The sequence below is a fragment of the Lactuca serriola genome, chromosome 7 (genome assembly GCF_051521515.1).
Source record: "Lactuca serriola cultivar US96UC23 chromosome 7, Lser_US96UC23_V15, whole genome shotgun sequence".
NCBI classification, from domain to species: Eukaryota; Viridiplantae; Streptophyta; class Magnoliopsida; order Asterales; family Asteraceae; genus Lactuca; species Lactuca serriola.
In genome coordinates this window covers 142,974,921-142,990,622 of record NC_136414.1, presented here as the reverse complement: position 1 = coordinate 142,990,622, position 15,702 = coordinate 142,974,921, and the positions used below count along the sequence as shown (strand labels likewise).

General features: G+C 35.0%; 1 protein-coding gene across 5 annotated transcripts; it reads right to left on the bottom strand.

Annotated features, from left to right (window-relative positions):
* Positions 1-12,490: 12,490 nt before the first annotated feature.
* On the bottom strand, positions 12,491-15,253 carry LOC145061895 (rhodanese-like domain protein). Of its 5 annotated transcripts, none has more exons than XM_079009478.1 (3): positions 15,056-15,253; positions 14,674-14,761; positions 12,491-14,384 (listed from the first exon to the last, which is right to left on the bottom strand). In XM_079009478.1, exon 3 carries the CDS (start codon positions 14,352-14,354, stop codon positions 12,627-12,629), a length of 1,728 nt encoding a protein of 575 aa, XP_078865604.1. In that variant the 5' UTR covers positions 14,355-14,384; positions 14,674-14,761; positions 15,056-15,253; the 3' UTR covers positions 12,491-12,626. The 5 variants fall into 5 exon arrangements, with proteins under 5 accessions (XP_078865604.1, XP_078865606.1, XP_078865603.1 ...); XM_079009480.1 differs by having other exon boundaries at positions 12,491-14,370; XM_079009477.1 differs by having other exon boundaries at positions 14,674-14,742.
* Positions 15,254-15,702: the final 449 nt, after the last annotated feature.

Here is a 15,702-nt window from a genome sequence, read left to right as displayed (position 1 = left end):
CTATATTTCTAGACATCTCTGAAGAGTAATAGGAATCTATTAAATTATCCTAACACGTTCGTAGTAACTTCAAATTCTGACCATCGAACCATGTGAGCAAAATCCATTTCTCATGAAAATATTTAACTCACTTTGCTTTAGTTTCCTTCTTTCTCTTAGATCTTGCAATACCATCAAAATGGGATCATCACATCATGTATTAAGAGTCTATGAATAGGCACTTATAATGGAGTTAGATAATGGATGTACCTGAAGTAGAGGCACACAAATTGACTTTACCATCTCCAAGATCTTTTAGGTATTTTGTGCAACTTCGTTTCCAATGTCCCTTCAATTAGCAATAGAAACAAATGGACTAGTTGGGGTCAACATTTGGAATGATCTCAGAACGGGCCTTTCACTTTACCATACAATCAAACGATTTGAACTTGGCCAATCCCTTTCAATTGGGAAGAGAAATATTTTATTGATCACCAATGTTACCATTGTCAATGTCCTTGGAATTCTTGAGATTATACCTTATAAGCATTTCTGCTTCAGTTGTGTTCTTAAGCATTTATGCATCAGCAACCATTAACATGTGGGTCAGATCAATTAGGGTCACATCGAGATTCCTCATATGAAAGTTCTCAATGAACTGACCATATGACTTTGGAAGCGAAAGAAGAACCAAATCAATGGATTGCTCCTTTTGGAATACAATATTCATTCTTTCCAATTTGTCAATGTACGATTTCATTTTTAGAACATGCGCACACTTAAAATTTCCATCTTCGTGTCTACATGCCAATAGGGATTGAGTTGTCTCATATCTTTCACCTTGAGGAAAACGTGACATTGGGAGAGTCACATGAGAAGAAGGTGGACGAGTTAACCATGTTTCACAGTTGTGGAAGTGCTTAGTGGACGATTCAACGATTATGCCCTTGGAGGATATTCAGGTTGACGACAGCCTGAACTACATTGAGAGACCGGTAGAGATTCTGAAATCGCAAGATGAAAACCTTGAGGAACAAGATTTTTCAGTTAGTGGATATGCAGTGGCAGCACCTCAAGGGTTCTGAGTGGACTTGGGAGCCCGAGGAGGAGATGAGGGAGCACTACCTGGAGTTGTTTTCAGATGCAACAGACTTCAAGGACGAAGTCTAAGATAAGTGGGGGAGAATTGTAACGTCTGGTTCCTGGTATGCATTTAACTATTTAATGTAATTATTTTGAAAGAGGAACTCGACGAGTTGGTGGCCCTAACTCGTCGAGTAGAGGACAGATTATATGCGGGGTATAAGCCACCTACTCGACGAGTCAAGAGCCCTCGACTCGACGAGTAGATTGGCCAGAGTGAAACCTTAATTTTGGGGTTTTGCACCCTATTTAAGCTCCTTAACCCCCACCCCTTGGCCTCATTTCCAGCCTCCACGTCCCAAACCCTAATCCACGAAACCCTAGAGTGCTATTTGAGAGTGTGAGCCATTTTTAGTGATCTTTGTGTACTTTTGAAGCTTGTGGAAGAAGAAGAAGATAGAGGGCTCAAGAAGGGAAGAGTAGTTCCAGAAACTACACGCCATTTGCTACATTTTCTAGTAATCAAGTTTCTACCTTGGCTATGAGCTCATTTAATCTCTTTATGTCCATCTTTATGAGGGTTTTTGGTCCAAGAATGATAGCTTTTGGAGAATGATCGACCCAAATGGGTAATATTCCAGATCTAGGACCTAGAGGGGCTGATATGACATAAAAGTGCAAACTTTATGCCATTGGAGCCCCATGCAACCCTTAGAGTGTCATATTGGCCTTTTTAGCCCCAAAAGTCCATGCATGTGGAAAATATGGGGACTTTACGTGTCCATTTAGTGTTAGGGGTGTAGATATGAAGTTGTAAGCTTTATTTAGGTGTAAGGATGACATAAGGACCAAGTTCTAGGTCCCAAGGAATAAGGGTTTGAGCTAAACCCTTTAGGAAGAGGTACTAATGGCTAAAGTTAGAAACTTTACCCTTAAAAGGTCATTGTAAGGGTTTTTCTGAAGTGTGAAGCTTGGATCTGAATTGTAGTGGCTTAATCCATTAAGATAGCCCAGACAGACAGGGGAACTCGACGAGTTAATTCAGGTTATCCCGATTCTATACCAGGTAAAACTCGACGAGTTTGTGAAGGGACTCGACGAGTTGACTCGGTTGATCACAAGTCTGAGTGGTATAGGAACTCGTCGAGTTAGGAGGTAACTCGATGAGTTGAGTCAATTGGGAATTGACCTTGACTTTGACTTTGACTAGGACGTTGACTTTGGCCAGGGGTAAAATGGTCATTTTACGCTAAGAAGGATTATCAAATTTTGATTAAGTTTTATTGTGAAATTGATAGCCGGGGAGTCGTTGGAGCAGCCGTCGGAGATTCCTCACACGAGATTTCACAACTAGCATACGAGGTGAGTCCTCTTCCAATAGGAACGAGTCTAAGGCACCAAGGTCGGCCCGTTTATGTATGTTAGCAATGTCGAGGTTATCCCGATGTAGTTATATGTTTCCGGACTTCGGTCCGATGTCGGGGAAAGCCCGAGGAATGTTTGTATGCTTGATTTCTTCGTGATTCTTGCATGTGTTAGTTTTTGTGTTCCAGACTTCGGTCCTATGTCGGGGCAAGCCCGAGGAAGGTCTAGCTTATATGTTATGTGTTTTGTGTTTCGGACTACGGTCCGCTGCCGGGGCAAGTCCAATGAATGTTTATTTATTTATGTTAAATGTTTATGTGTTATATGCTGGTTGATATGTTATATGTATACCGGACTTCGGTCCGATGCCGGGCGAGGCCCGATGACGTGGGCAAGGCCCAATGTATGTTATATGTGATTATGTGTATGGATGTGGTAGTTTAGGGAGACTCACTAAGCTTTGTGCTTACAGTTTTCATTTTTGGTTTCAGATACTTCAGCTAGCAAAGGGAAGAGCTCCGGATGACTGCATGACACACACCACAGTTTTAGCCTGGGATGATTCACTCCGATATTTGATATGATTTTGATACATTGATAGATATTAGGTTATTTTTAGTTGCATGACTTATGGTTTTTATACGATGATTGATATTCATGTTTCCTTTTAAAACTAAATTTTTGGACCGTATGTTATAGGATGTTTCAAATGATGTGCGTTTTCATGGATTAACATACATTTCACATTTTTTTTCTTAAGTAACTAGAGTGGGACTTTAAAGAAGGTTCTAGTACTTTATATTATTACGCTTTTAATGAGATTATGTCCTATCGAATCCGTTCGATTAACGACCCTCCGCCACACAGGAGAGCGGTGGGTGAAGATGACACCCATTCAACGATCATTTTATAGGTCGTTTCCTTATACCATCTCAATAACATGGTTCCATGAATGAGATCTACTATTGTTTCGAATGACTTTTCTTATACATATAATAATTAAATTTTTAATAATATACATAAGGTATATTTTAAAACTTTTCAAAACACAAGGTTTACATATTAATTACCTGAATTAAACTTTTATTTAATTGAATTTAAATCAATTATGATTTAATACTTATCTTCTAATTAAACAATTAATTAGATTAATTTAAATCATTTACGGATTAAATAATTATTTTCAATTAAATAATTAATAAAATAATTCAAATTTAATCCTAACTCAAAACCCTTCTAATTTTGAAATTTAGGTTTAGGGTTATCTGGTTTTAATTATTCAAATTTCAAGGTATTAAAATAATTATTAAGGAAACTAGAAAACCCTAAGGGAACCCTACAATTTTCCAAAACAAGGTTAGGGAGGCTAGGGTTTCAAGAATCCTAGCAAAGTCGAAATTCTCAAGGTAGAAGGTTTTATTTTCGATAAACCATAATTTGCTCCATTCAATTTTATGCACAATAAATATAAAACAATGGCTCTGATACCACTGATGGGTTTTATAGGTTATTAAGATACATATGAAGCAAAATCTTAATTCTTAAGTTCACATGTAACTTATAAAAGGACTTATGTTTTCTATAATTGATAGCAATAAACAATAAACATCAAGAATCTTAATAGTAACCTACTATAAGAGAAATATACATAGGAATATGGTTACATACCTTTAATTTGTTTTAGAAAACAAATCACTTCAATCCATTGTGTTTGTTGGTTTGGAAAGCTCGCACCAAAAGGATGATGCCTTTAATGGCTCACACCCAAAACCATAAACCCTAAAATGAGGAGAAAAGAGGAGATATGAGGGGAATTTCATTCATATGTTTATAGGTAATGTAAGGAACGAAATTTGCAAGCCAAGGGGTCCTAATTATAGTTTAGGTAACTTGCAGGAAAAACAAGATCTGAATTGATTAAATAATAGATTTAATCCTAATTCAAATCCTTTTCTTATATACTATGAAGAAGCTTCTAGAAATCCTAAAATAGCTCCCAAAACCGTCTATATAATGATAATTTCTTTTTTTGTTCAACTATTAAGCAATTACAACTCATCCCTTGCACCTTTAATTAATTCCAATTAAGCCCGGATTAATTCCTGATTAATTTTGATTAATAATTAATCAATTCTAATTGATTTCTCATTAACTTATTAATCAAATAAATTAACAAATCAATTATTTAACAATTAATCTCATGTTAATTTATTAATCACATAGTAAATCAACACTATTTCCATTCAATATATTAATCATATAATATATTAACAAATTATTTTCCCATAATTTCCAGTTAGTTTATTAGTCATATAATAATCCAATAAATTATACTTCTCTCTTATTATAATTTCTTGTTATTTCTGGTCATGAGGGCAACCCAAAAAGAATTTTACTTCTAATTATAAGAATATACCAATTTAGTTATGAGCTTAGACACCTTAATCTAATAGTCAAGTCACTCAAAACAGAAAATGGGTTGGAGTTCTACAAGGATTCATTTGACAACTTCTGCAAAACAAAGGTACAATAAGCCATCGCACTATATGACTAATACCACAACAAAGCGGATTGGCATAACCGATGAACCAAACGCTGGTGGAGCATGCTCAGTGCATTCGATTATCACTTGATTTATTAGAGCAATTTTGGGAGGAAACTATCAACACTGCTTGCTATCTAGTGAATACATCTCCATCAAATTCAGTTGATTGTAAGACTCATCAAGATGTGTGGTATAGGGAACCCTATGATTATTCTGGTTTATGAATGTTTGTATGACCTGCTTACGCTCATGTGAATGATGGTAAACTAGAGACGAGGGCAATGAAGTGAATATTTATAGGATATGCATCTAGAGGGAAATGTCATCGTTTGTAGTGTACAAAAGACTCCAAAATTCATTATTAACAGAGATGTGACCTTTGAATCTATTATGTGTAACTAGAGAGGAGGTGGTACAAGTGTTTCAGGAAACGATTAGGGTGCAAGCCAGAAGGTGGAATATGGAAACAAAAAACCCCACCTAATTTTGTGATAAATGAGGAATAAAATGGTAGAATGGAACAACATAGACGTGAGGAATCCCTTGTTCAACCCATGGAAGAAGTGGCTGGTGATGCTGATGTTCAGAAACACAGCTTAAAGAAGATTCCAGATGATGTGCTTATGTTAAACAATTTAGGATTTGAAAGGAAGATAGCAGGGATGGAAATTCAGAGGTATAGAAGATCAATATGGTTATATATTTCTCACTATATTGAGAAAGTCTTGTGATCGTTCTACTATGATCAATCTAAACTTGTTGGTACTTCTTTGGCGGTTTGTGACAATCGGGGAAAGCTCATTGGGAAGTGATCAAGTGGATCTTGCGACACTTAAAGGGAACACTTGATGTTTGTATGGTTTATGGTGCTAATGAACAACATACAGACTTGGTTGGAATGATAGACTCTGACCATGAAGGTGATCTGGAGATAAGAAGATCATTGGTGGATGGTCTCTTTTAAAGTCTTGTTTTGAATGTGGAGAAACCTATCATGTTCTATGAAATTTTTTGCATTCAAAAGTATGGTACCAAAAAGAATCTGGAAGACATGTTGAAAAGTTTGTTACCTAGATATAAGTTCAAGCTTTGCTTGGACTTGGTTGATGTTTGCAAGAGTTAGGTCCCTTCGGGGATGGATGACAGGAAGGGAGAGGAATTTCTTGTTTGAGGTGGAGTTCAGAGGATAATCATGTCAAGGTGGATATTGTTAAATGTGACTTGAGTATTTAGAGCATTCTCATGGAGCATTTGAGTTCAATAGAGTACTTAGGGTTCATGGAGCATGTGACAAAAAAATAGATCATCTGATAAGAGAATGGATCATCAGACAAAGGAACGAATCTAGTGACAAAGGAACGGATCTTCTAAAAGGGAGTATAGAGAACCTAGGAATGAAATGGAGAATATTGTTATGCTCCATGATTAAGATGCACCATCTAGAAGTGGATGCGCCATCCTTGGAGGTAGATGCGCCAACCATGATCAAGGTGTGCCACATGCATTCCTTGATGAGCCATGATATCCCTTTATGAGCCACTTATGATATGATGCTCATGTATGATGTTCATGGATAATGCTAGTGGATGATGCTAATGGAAGATACTCATGGAAGATGCTCGTGGAAGATGCTTATCGATGATGCTCATCGTGGTGCTCATGGTCGATGCTAATGAGGTTGAAGATTCCATAAGCTACTGCATGGTGGATTGTGATTGGTTGATTCCATTCATTGGCCAATGGGCTTGTCCCATTAGGGTTTTAGGTCTGATCCCTTCACTATAAATAGGGACGTCTGCTAGTCATTTGTTAGTGTCTTTTGTATCCTTAGTGAGTAGGTTGAATCTCTGTTGAGTTGTACTTGTAACCTCTGTTTGAGAACTCTGTGAATAAATAATACTCCCCTCTTGTCTGTGGACGTAAGTCACCTTGACTGAACCACGTAAATAATGTGTCTTTGTGTGCTTTTCAGTTTCATGTGTTATCTGTATTACTTCCTAAAAACTAGTACCTAAAGTAGAGTAACTCTAATGGTTCACACCCAAAAGTTAAGAACCTTAGAAACTAAAGGAGAAGGATGAGAGAAGGGAGGCACACAATTCTCGTCCTTTCAGGGGGAAGAGAGGGAACGGAAATATGAGCACCCCAAGGCCCCTTTATATAGTTGTAGTGATAACATGATAACCCTTATTTTAATCAATTAAATATTCAGATTTTATCTTGATTCAAATCATTGCCTTATCTATTACATGGATAGCTTCAAGAAGGTTTCTGGAACCCTACCAAAATCGTCCACCACAAGGGACTTCCAGAATGTTCCCATTGTTTAATTATTGAACAACTAACATCTAGTCCATGTACAACTAGATTAACTCCTAATAATCCTAAATTAGATCTAAATTAATTTCAACTAGTTTCTAATTAATATATTAACATGTAGTAAATTAATAAACTATTTTTCTCAATCTCCTAAAACTATTTATAGCTATTCTTGCTCTTAAGCACGATTCAAAACGCACTTTGTTATTATTCCCAAAATTTCACCAATTAGTTATGATATTGGACACCTATTTCAAATAGATAAAACCAGAAGGTTTCGTCTAGTCAAAATATCCAAATAGAGTGTCCAAACTTGATAAATCTATTTATGACTTAAACAAGCATCTCACAGTTAGAATCTTTCTTTCGATGAGAAAGTCAAAGGTTTTGGTTTTGAGGTGTGAAGATCAGTGTTTAAAAATTGGCATAGGCTGCTTCTTACTGTCAACAATTAATGCTAGTTGGAATTGGTCATGGGCGGTCGTAGGCGGTGACATACTACTCATAAGAAATGATGTCCCAACTTTACAAAGTGTGAAAACTTGGCTTGGGGATTGTTTCTTTATGAAAGACTTAGGAGAAGTAGCATACTTGTTAAGTGTAAACATTTATAGAGATAGATCTAAGAAAATCATTGGATTGTTGTCAAGAACATTCTCATGAGTCTAAGGAGGACAAATGACATGTTTTAATTTATGGAAGAGCTCGGTCTAAAGAGTTATATTGATGCTAATAGCAGACTGATAGAGACAGTTTAAGTTCGCAAACAAGATTCATGTTCTTACTAAATTGTGGAGTAATGACTTAGAGGAGTACCAACCAGGGCACAATAGTGGACTTGACAATATAAGTTAAATATATTGCAGCTAGTGAGGCTATAAAGGAGGCTATGTGGCTAAAGAGGTTTATCAGAGACATCGGTGTTGTTACAATCGTTGATGGTCTTGTTAAGATCTTTGTGACTATAAGGGAACAATCGCCTCGACTAAGGAGCCTAGATCGCACAAGCACACAAGGTTTATACTCAGTAAGTACCATCGTGTTTGACAATTAGTTAGAAGTGAATACATCATAGTTAGTAGATTTATACGGGAAGATATTCTTTACGATCCCTTCAATAAGCCACTCTCATAGACCAAGCATGATTATCATACTAGGTTGAAAGGCATTACATTTTCAAATGAATTACTTGAGTTTGTTTAGTTTAGTTTGATTTTATTTTTAAACTTATAAAAGGTAAATCATTTTCTGATTTGGAAATTATTAAATGGAGATCTTAATATATGTTGGAGAGTAGATATTTCATTAGTTTGCTATTATGTTCCATTTGCATGTTTAACCAACTTCTAGAATATTAATTTATTCAAAGCTTCAATGACCAGTTGTACTTCTAGAAGTGAGTAGTGATTTAAAACTATCATGAGGTATTAGTAGATTGTCCTAAAAGATCTTCTATGCCCAAGAGACATTGTAGAATTATATTGGTAATAACATATGATCCTATAGGGCCACACCTTATTGCAAGTTACCTCTAATTTATTATTAGTATACTTTGATCATTAATAAACAAAAAAACTTGTATTTAATTGAAAAAATGTTATTTTGGGAAATAATATTTTACCAATACAATGGAAATTATTATTCCTATGAAATAATAATAAAGAGAACAAAACTAGTAATATATCATATGGTATGATTATTTAAGTTATGTACAAAGAGTTGGTCATTTTGATTAATCAGATACTTGGAATGTAACTAACTAGTTAAAGATAAAGTAATGAACAATTGAGTTTTGTCCCTTTATTATTATATGGAGGTAGGGGTGTAAGTGAGCCGAGCTACTCAGGATCGACTTGTTAAAAGCTCGACTCAATATCAAATTAAACGAGCCTGAGCCGAGCTTCAATTAGTGGGCTTGCGAGCCTAAATGAGCCTAAACGAGCCTATACACACACACACACACATATATATATATATATATATATATATATACATATACACAGAGAGAGAGAGAGAGAGAGAGAGATTCATTTAAGCTATTTTAGGCTCGCGAGCTCACTAAATTGTTCACTAGCCGAGCCCGAGCTTCATTTTAAGGCTCGAATCGAGCTCGAGCTTCTTCAAAATTAAACGAGCCGAGCTCGAGCTTGGTCAGGCTCGGGCTCAGCTCGGCTCGGCTCATTTACACCCTTATATGGAGGAGACATGCTTTTCATTTGTTTATTTTACATACCATGCTTGTAAGAAAGCCTTACCTCTTGCTTTATTGTCTAGCCTTTTGACCATGCTTTTGAATATATATGAAAAGCATAAGACAAGGGTTAGAGCTAGATTTTCTTCACTCTTTTTATTCATTTAGGGGCTGCCAAAATTTTGTAGATGGCATGCTCTCTCCCCTCTCATATCTTGAAAATTTTGTTGCTTGTTCTTGGTCCATAAAGTTACTTTTCTTTAAGCAATTATTTGGTATACGTCATAAATATTAAGAACAAATTTATTACAAGTTCTTTACTAGCATATTTTGGTGGTTCAAATCTTTCTTGGTGGATACATTATAGAGAACTTCTACTTGGAGTTTTAAAGTCATCTTCATCAAACTTACTAATTGCCAAAAAGAACCAAAGTCTTCAAAGGTTTTAATACTTTCTTCTTCTTTGGTTATGTTTAATCTTTCTAAGTTCTTGCAAAATGATCATTGGTGGGTATAAAATGGTTTTAGTTTATTCAAACAAAAATGTTTCCGTTGTTAATTATGTCTAATTTTGTGACTATAATTTGACTATTTTTGAATAAAAACCCAACATGTCCATGGAGATGGATATAACATAGATATGTGATTAATTCTCATGTGTAATTAATGAAGATTAATTATTAGAGTAACCCGTACTTAGATATTACTTCATGGAAATTTTCATGAGTAATTCTACGATAGTAATATCCTATATTCATCAAACGAATATGCATAGGATTCTTAATTATGTGGAATGTTGTGCTTTGGTGTTCACCAACGTTGTCTTTAACTGGAAACCATACAGAGAATGTCCAAGTATGACATGATGAGTGGACATGATCCATGTAGTCAAAGTTTATTTGTTCATTTTGTCCTAACATGATAAGTGATATCATGCCCCCCTAAATGATTTGGTGATGAGATTAAATGTATGGTCGTACTCAGAGTAAGTTGATAACGGATCAATATTGTAGTCTGTTGTTGGTCATCATAAATCTCTATTGGGAAACATAATCTTAAATGTTTGATTTACATAATTCCATGTGTTACTTTCATAGGGATATCACAAAACAAAAGAATATTTGATCATTTATTAAGGATAGTTCATACCTTTATGGTATAAGTATCGTTGTATTCTTGTATGGCGCACACCTTTCTAACTATTTCTATTAATAACATGGTTCTTTTGGGTTGCACATAAGATATTATTTAAGCATAAAATTACAAAAAGAAAAATTAGAAGGACTAGTTATTAACATGTCACCTAATGGTGAGTTAAATAGATACTAAAGATTTGAAGTGTAATTATTATTTATATGAATTGGTAAGTATTTATCCCTTACATAAAGGGATAAATATACCAATTTTAGGAGATAATGTGCATCGAATAAACCCTTAACCTTATCTAAGAAGGGATCAACCTCTCTCACTCCTCTTCCTCTCGGTTTCTCTTAAATTTCTGGTTTTTATGACCTAGCTGCATTGTTCGGCAATTCTTGGAGATCCAACGATATGAATGTCTTTATTTTTTATAAGCATCTTCCTAACATCCATACCAACATTCTAAACAGTTGGATCATTGGGATCAACTGCGTAGGCTCCATAAACACTGCTTCTTTCTGTTGGACAATATTATTTTTCTTGGTTCGGTTTTGGCCACAAAAAAAAAAAGAGAATGAGCAATTACTTTGGGGTGCGACTACATTAGAGGAGTTTTGGTTTGAGATCTCCCTCATCCAAGACAAATGAAGAAATTAACGCATTCCCACAAGCAAGTTATTAAATTTGATCCATACTTCTAGATATAAATTTTTATTGCTAAAAGGTCAATAGAACAAGACCTTTGATGAGATATGATGATCAAGTTTTATATTTCATGATTCCGTTGTTATATGCTCTAATGATCATCGTAACCAAACTAAAAAGATTTATTATACTTTTACGTTAGAACTAAATAAAAATAGTTGATTCAAATTCCAAGTTGGTTGGTTTTGAATAACTAAATTAACATTTAATTAATTAGTTAATAAATTAGGTCAAAAGTTTAAGTTAGGAAAAGAATGACATACACGGATGACCAAATGACTTGTATAAAAATTAGGGATATTGGTAGTACAAGCTAGCCAATTTGGTACAAGTGAATACGGTGTACCGAATATATAAGCTAGCTAAAATTTTGAAGTTAATATTGTGTTTATAAATGTCTTTTTTTATAGAATAAAAATTTATGAATTATGATATATTTGTTTTTTCCAACAAAAACTAAACACTAAATAAAGGTGTTATGGGGAAATCAATATAATAATCAACATAGAGTCGTAGATTATGTACCTAATTGTTCTTTGGCAGCTAAAAACTTCTCCCATTAATATCCAAAATAACTTTTTTATTTAGTGACCAAGATTGATTCTTACATTCTCATAAGAATTTTCGTGTGTGTATATATATATATATATATATATATATATATATATATATATATATATATATATATATATATTCGACATGTTCGATTAGACGATCACTAAACAAAATGGAGTCGGTCTTCAACTTCCAATTTATGTGCTAACAATGCTTTATTGTGTCTGTAATGATTGGGATGAAGAATTTTAAAAATGGGCCATAAGACACCTATACTATCAACAACAAACCAAAATAAAAAGGCTAGATGTATAATGTAACATGTGTCCTTTTTATATTCACTCAAATCACATCTTTTATTAACCCGTTTTTCTTAATTATTAAACATTCAAATATGCCATTAGATATTCCCCAATTGCCAAACAACCATTACCATTTACCTTACCAATCCTATGTACATTCGTTTCCATTACGATTAAAATAAATCTCCAAATCGATTAGTTTTCTTTCACATTATAATGATTATTATGCACCCTGTCTAACAAACTAGATTCTTTAGAAAATAAAAAACAAATACATTCCTTTTACCAAATAATATTCCAAGTCAATTGAACTAACATAACATTTGTATCAAATAATTAGATAAGTTTAATTCGTTACACAACATGATACAATGACGTTTCACCATTTTAGCTGTATCAAACATGTTGAATGCAGACTGATTCAGAGGTTACCAAACAGCTCCTAAAGAAATCGTTGAAGAAAATCTTTAATCGTATCAATATACGGTGACTTTGTAGGGATAATATGACCAAAATCATGTTCCACCATAACCGAACACCCCTCCTCAAACATCAAAGCAAGTCTTCTACTCTCATCAAACCCTATTTGTCTATCTTTCCCATTATCACTCCCATATATATGAAGCGAAGGACACTTAATCAAACCCCCCTCACCAAACTCCCCAAAATTACCAAAATACCCCGAACACAATATCACAAATCTAAAACCCATCTCACCTTTCAAAGCAACACAAGCCGCCATAGCCGCCCCTTGTGAAAACCCCAAAACCCCATCAAACGGTCCTTCTTCCACCACTTTTTCTCTCAAATAAACATACGACTCATCAAAACCGCCAGTCTGGTGCTCGTACTGTCTACAATCAAAACAGTGGGCCCCACCCGTTTCCCAATCCGTACCCATGTCCCCACTTTTGTCCATGTCATCATTCGGATCGATCAACCACGCGTACTTCCTATTGCATCCGGATTTCGGTTGCGCGAATGCCACGTCAGCGTTTTTTTTCTCTTGGTAAATGAACCGGAGCTGATGTGGCGCGTCGATGTAAACAAACTCCGCGATGTTTTTTAGTTTTTTAACAAAAGACGCGGTTCGCCCTTTGAAACTAGACGCGTTTTGTCGGAACCCATGTAAGCATAAAATCCTAAGTTTTTTCCGAGGGGCAATAATGACATTTGAATTTTTTCCATGTTCAACAAGCTTACCGTATTTCTGACATAACTCACAAACAAATAACTTTCCGTTTTTACCCTCGCACGCGTGGCACACCAACACCAACATCCGACAGTAATTACATCGGCTTCTAGAAGAATAATCATCAAACGGGATTTCACAAACCAAACAATTCCCCAAGATTCTTGGATCTGAGCTGGCAACCGAAACCCTATGATCAAAAACAAAATTCTTTCCTTTGAAAAAACCACCTTCAGGAAACTCTTCCATATACCTTTGAATTCCTCCGTATAATTGAAAAACATTTTCAAAACCCTCCCCTTTAGATTTGATATACGCAGATGCCACCTCACACCTAATGCCACCTGTACAATACATTAATATCTGTTTCCCGCGTATTTTTTCGGAATTCTCATCAACCCAATTAGAAAGATCGCTATACTGTCGGATTTTCGGATCCAAAGTTTCAAATTTTGGGGAAGAAAATTTCCCGATTCTTGTTTCGTATAAATTTCTCGCATCTAAGAGCACGAGATTTTGTTTTCCCGAATCTCGGGCAGTTTCAAGAACGGAATGGAATTCTCGGGCAGATAAATGCTGCCCGGCGTTTGAAATTGAGAGTTCTGGCGGGTTGGGAAGAGCGCGGGAGGTGAAAGTGACGAGTTGTTTAACGATTCGGATTGAGAGAGATGTGAAACCGGTTTCTTGTGCTATTTTGTTGTTGCTTTTAGGGTTTGTGGATGTTGAGAGTTTGAAATCGGTTGAGGTGAAGGAAGGGTATTTTTGGGTGAGTTGGGTGATGTGTTGTTTTAGAGAGGAGAGTTGACCGCCGATTGTGGCGTTGACTCCGTGAGGGGAGAGGCGGATGCGGCCGAGGAGAGAGAGGGAGGTGCAGTTGGTGGTGTAGAAGGTGGAGAGGTCAGTGAGATTTGGGATGTTGGTGTAGTTGTAGTATAATAGAACTCCATATTCATCGTCTTTTGTGGTGTTATTGATCATGATTGTGATGGATTATCTGCAACAAGAATGCTGTTTGGATTTTCAGTTTGTTATAGCTTAATGTGATGATTGTTTTCTGTTACAACTTACGATAATACAGATCATATACATTTAAAAGCAGGACCTTTTTCTAAGGTGAAGAACCATTTGTGAATCATTTATATTTGAATGAGATTCTTCATATTGTTATTCACATAAGTTAAGAGTGAATCACTTATTAGGTGCATTTAATCAAGACAATGGAGCAGATATCCAGATACTATCAAACAAAAAGAAGTAATTACAACAGAAAAAAGAATAGTAGGTGTAGCAGGGATACCTGTTTCACTACAAGGGAGATTTTTCAAAATGCCAAAAGTTAGAAGCTGATGTAAGCCTTAAGGGATACCTGCAACGCCATACCGATACTAAAACATGGTTCAAAAGGGTAAACGGTGAAAGTAAAAACATTTGAAGTAAGGTCACCCGCCCTTTGAGGCATATCAACAAACACCTTGCATGCGAAAACCGATAGAACAAAAATTCTAGCTACAGATGGTGGAAAACATACATAAAGATGAAGGGAACTTATACAATATAGAAAAGTAAAGATCTTCGTCGGTTTTTGAGAAATCTAACTAAAAAAAGATGAATCAACTGAAGAAAGGTTTTTATTTTAAGTGATTGTACTCTTTAACGATGAATGAAAGGGAATATAGTACCTATATGATTTAGGAGCTTGTGGGTGCCATGGATGCGATTTGAATCGGATTCTAGTGGTTCGGATTCGGAAATTGATATGGTAGTTTCATCATCTTTTCCGGAGGGTTTTTCTCTTCGAAACCTCAATTTGATTTCTTTTCGCCGTGCGAGTCTAGGGCTCTAGGCCGTCTGAACTAGACCCCGTTGATCGGTTCAGTAATAGGCCAGATCGGTTCAGAAATTAAGTTAAAACCAAGTTTAATTTTACTATATTTATTTAGTGTAAATGTAACTTCCAAATTTTGTTTCTATTTATCTTTTAAAATCCAATAATATTTTTTTTAATCTTTTTATTTTATTTTGACACTTGTCTTAATAAATACTATAAAATAATAGGATGATATTTAATTTCACATGTATAAAACAATATTATATATATATATATATATATATATATATATATATATATATATATATATATATATATATATATATATAAAGAGAGAGACAGAGAGCTAGGTTCAAATGTTTCTAGCAACTATTGTGTGTATAAATGCACTAATAGAAATTTTAAAAAAAATAAATCATTAATAATAAATATAAGGGTATAATAGTAATCTATACTATAATTAATTATGGTAAATTGATAAAATCAAATAATATCCCT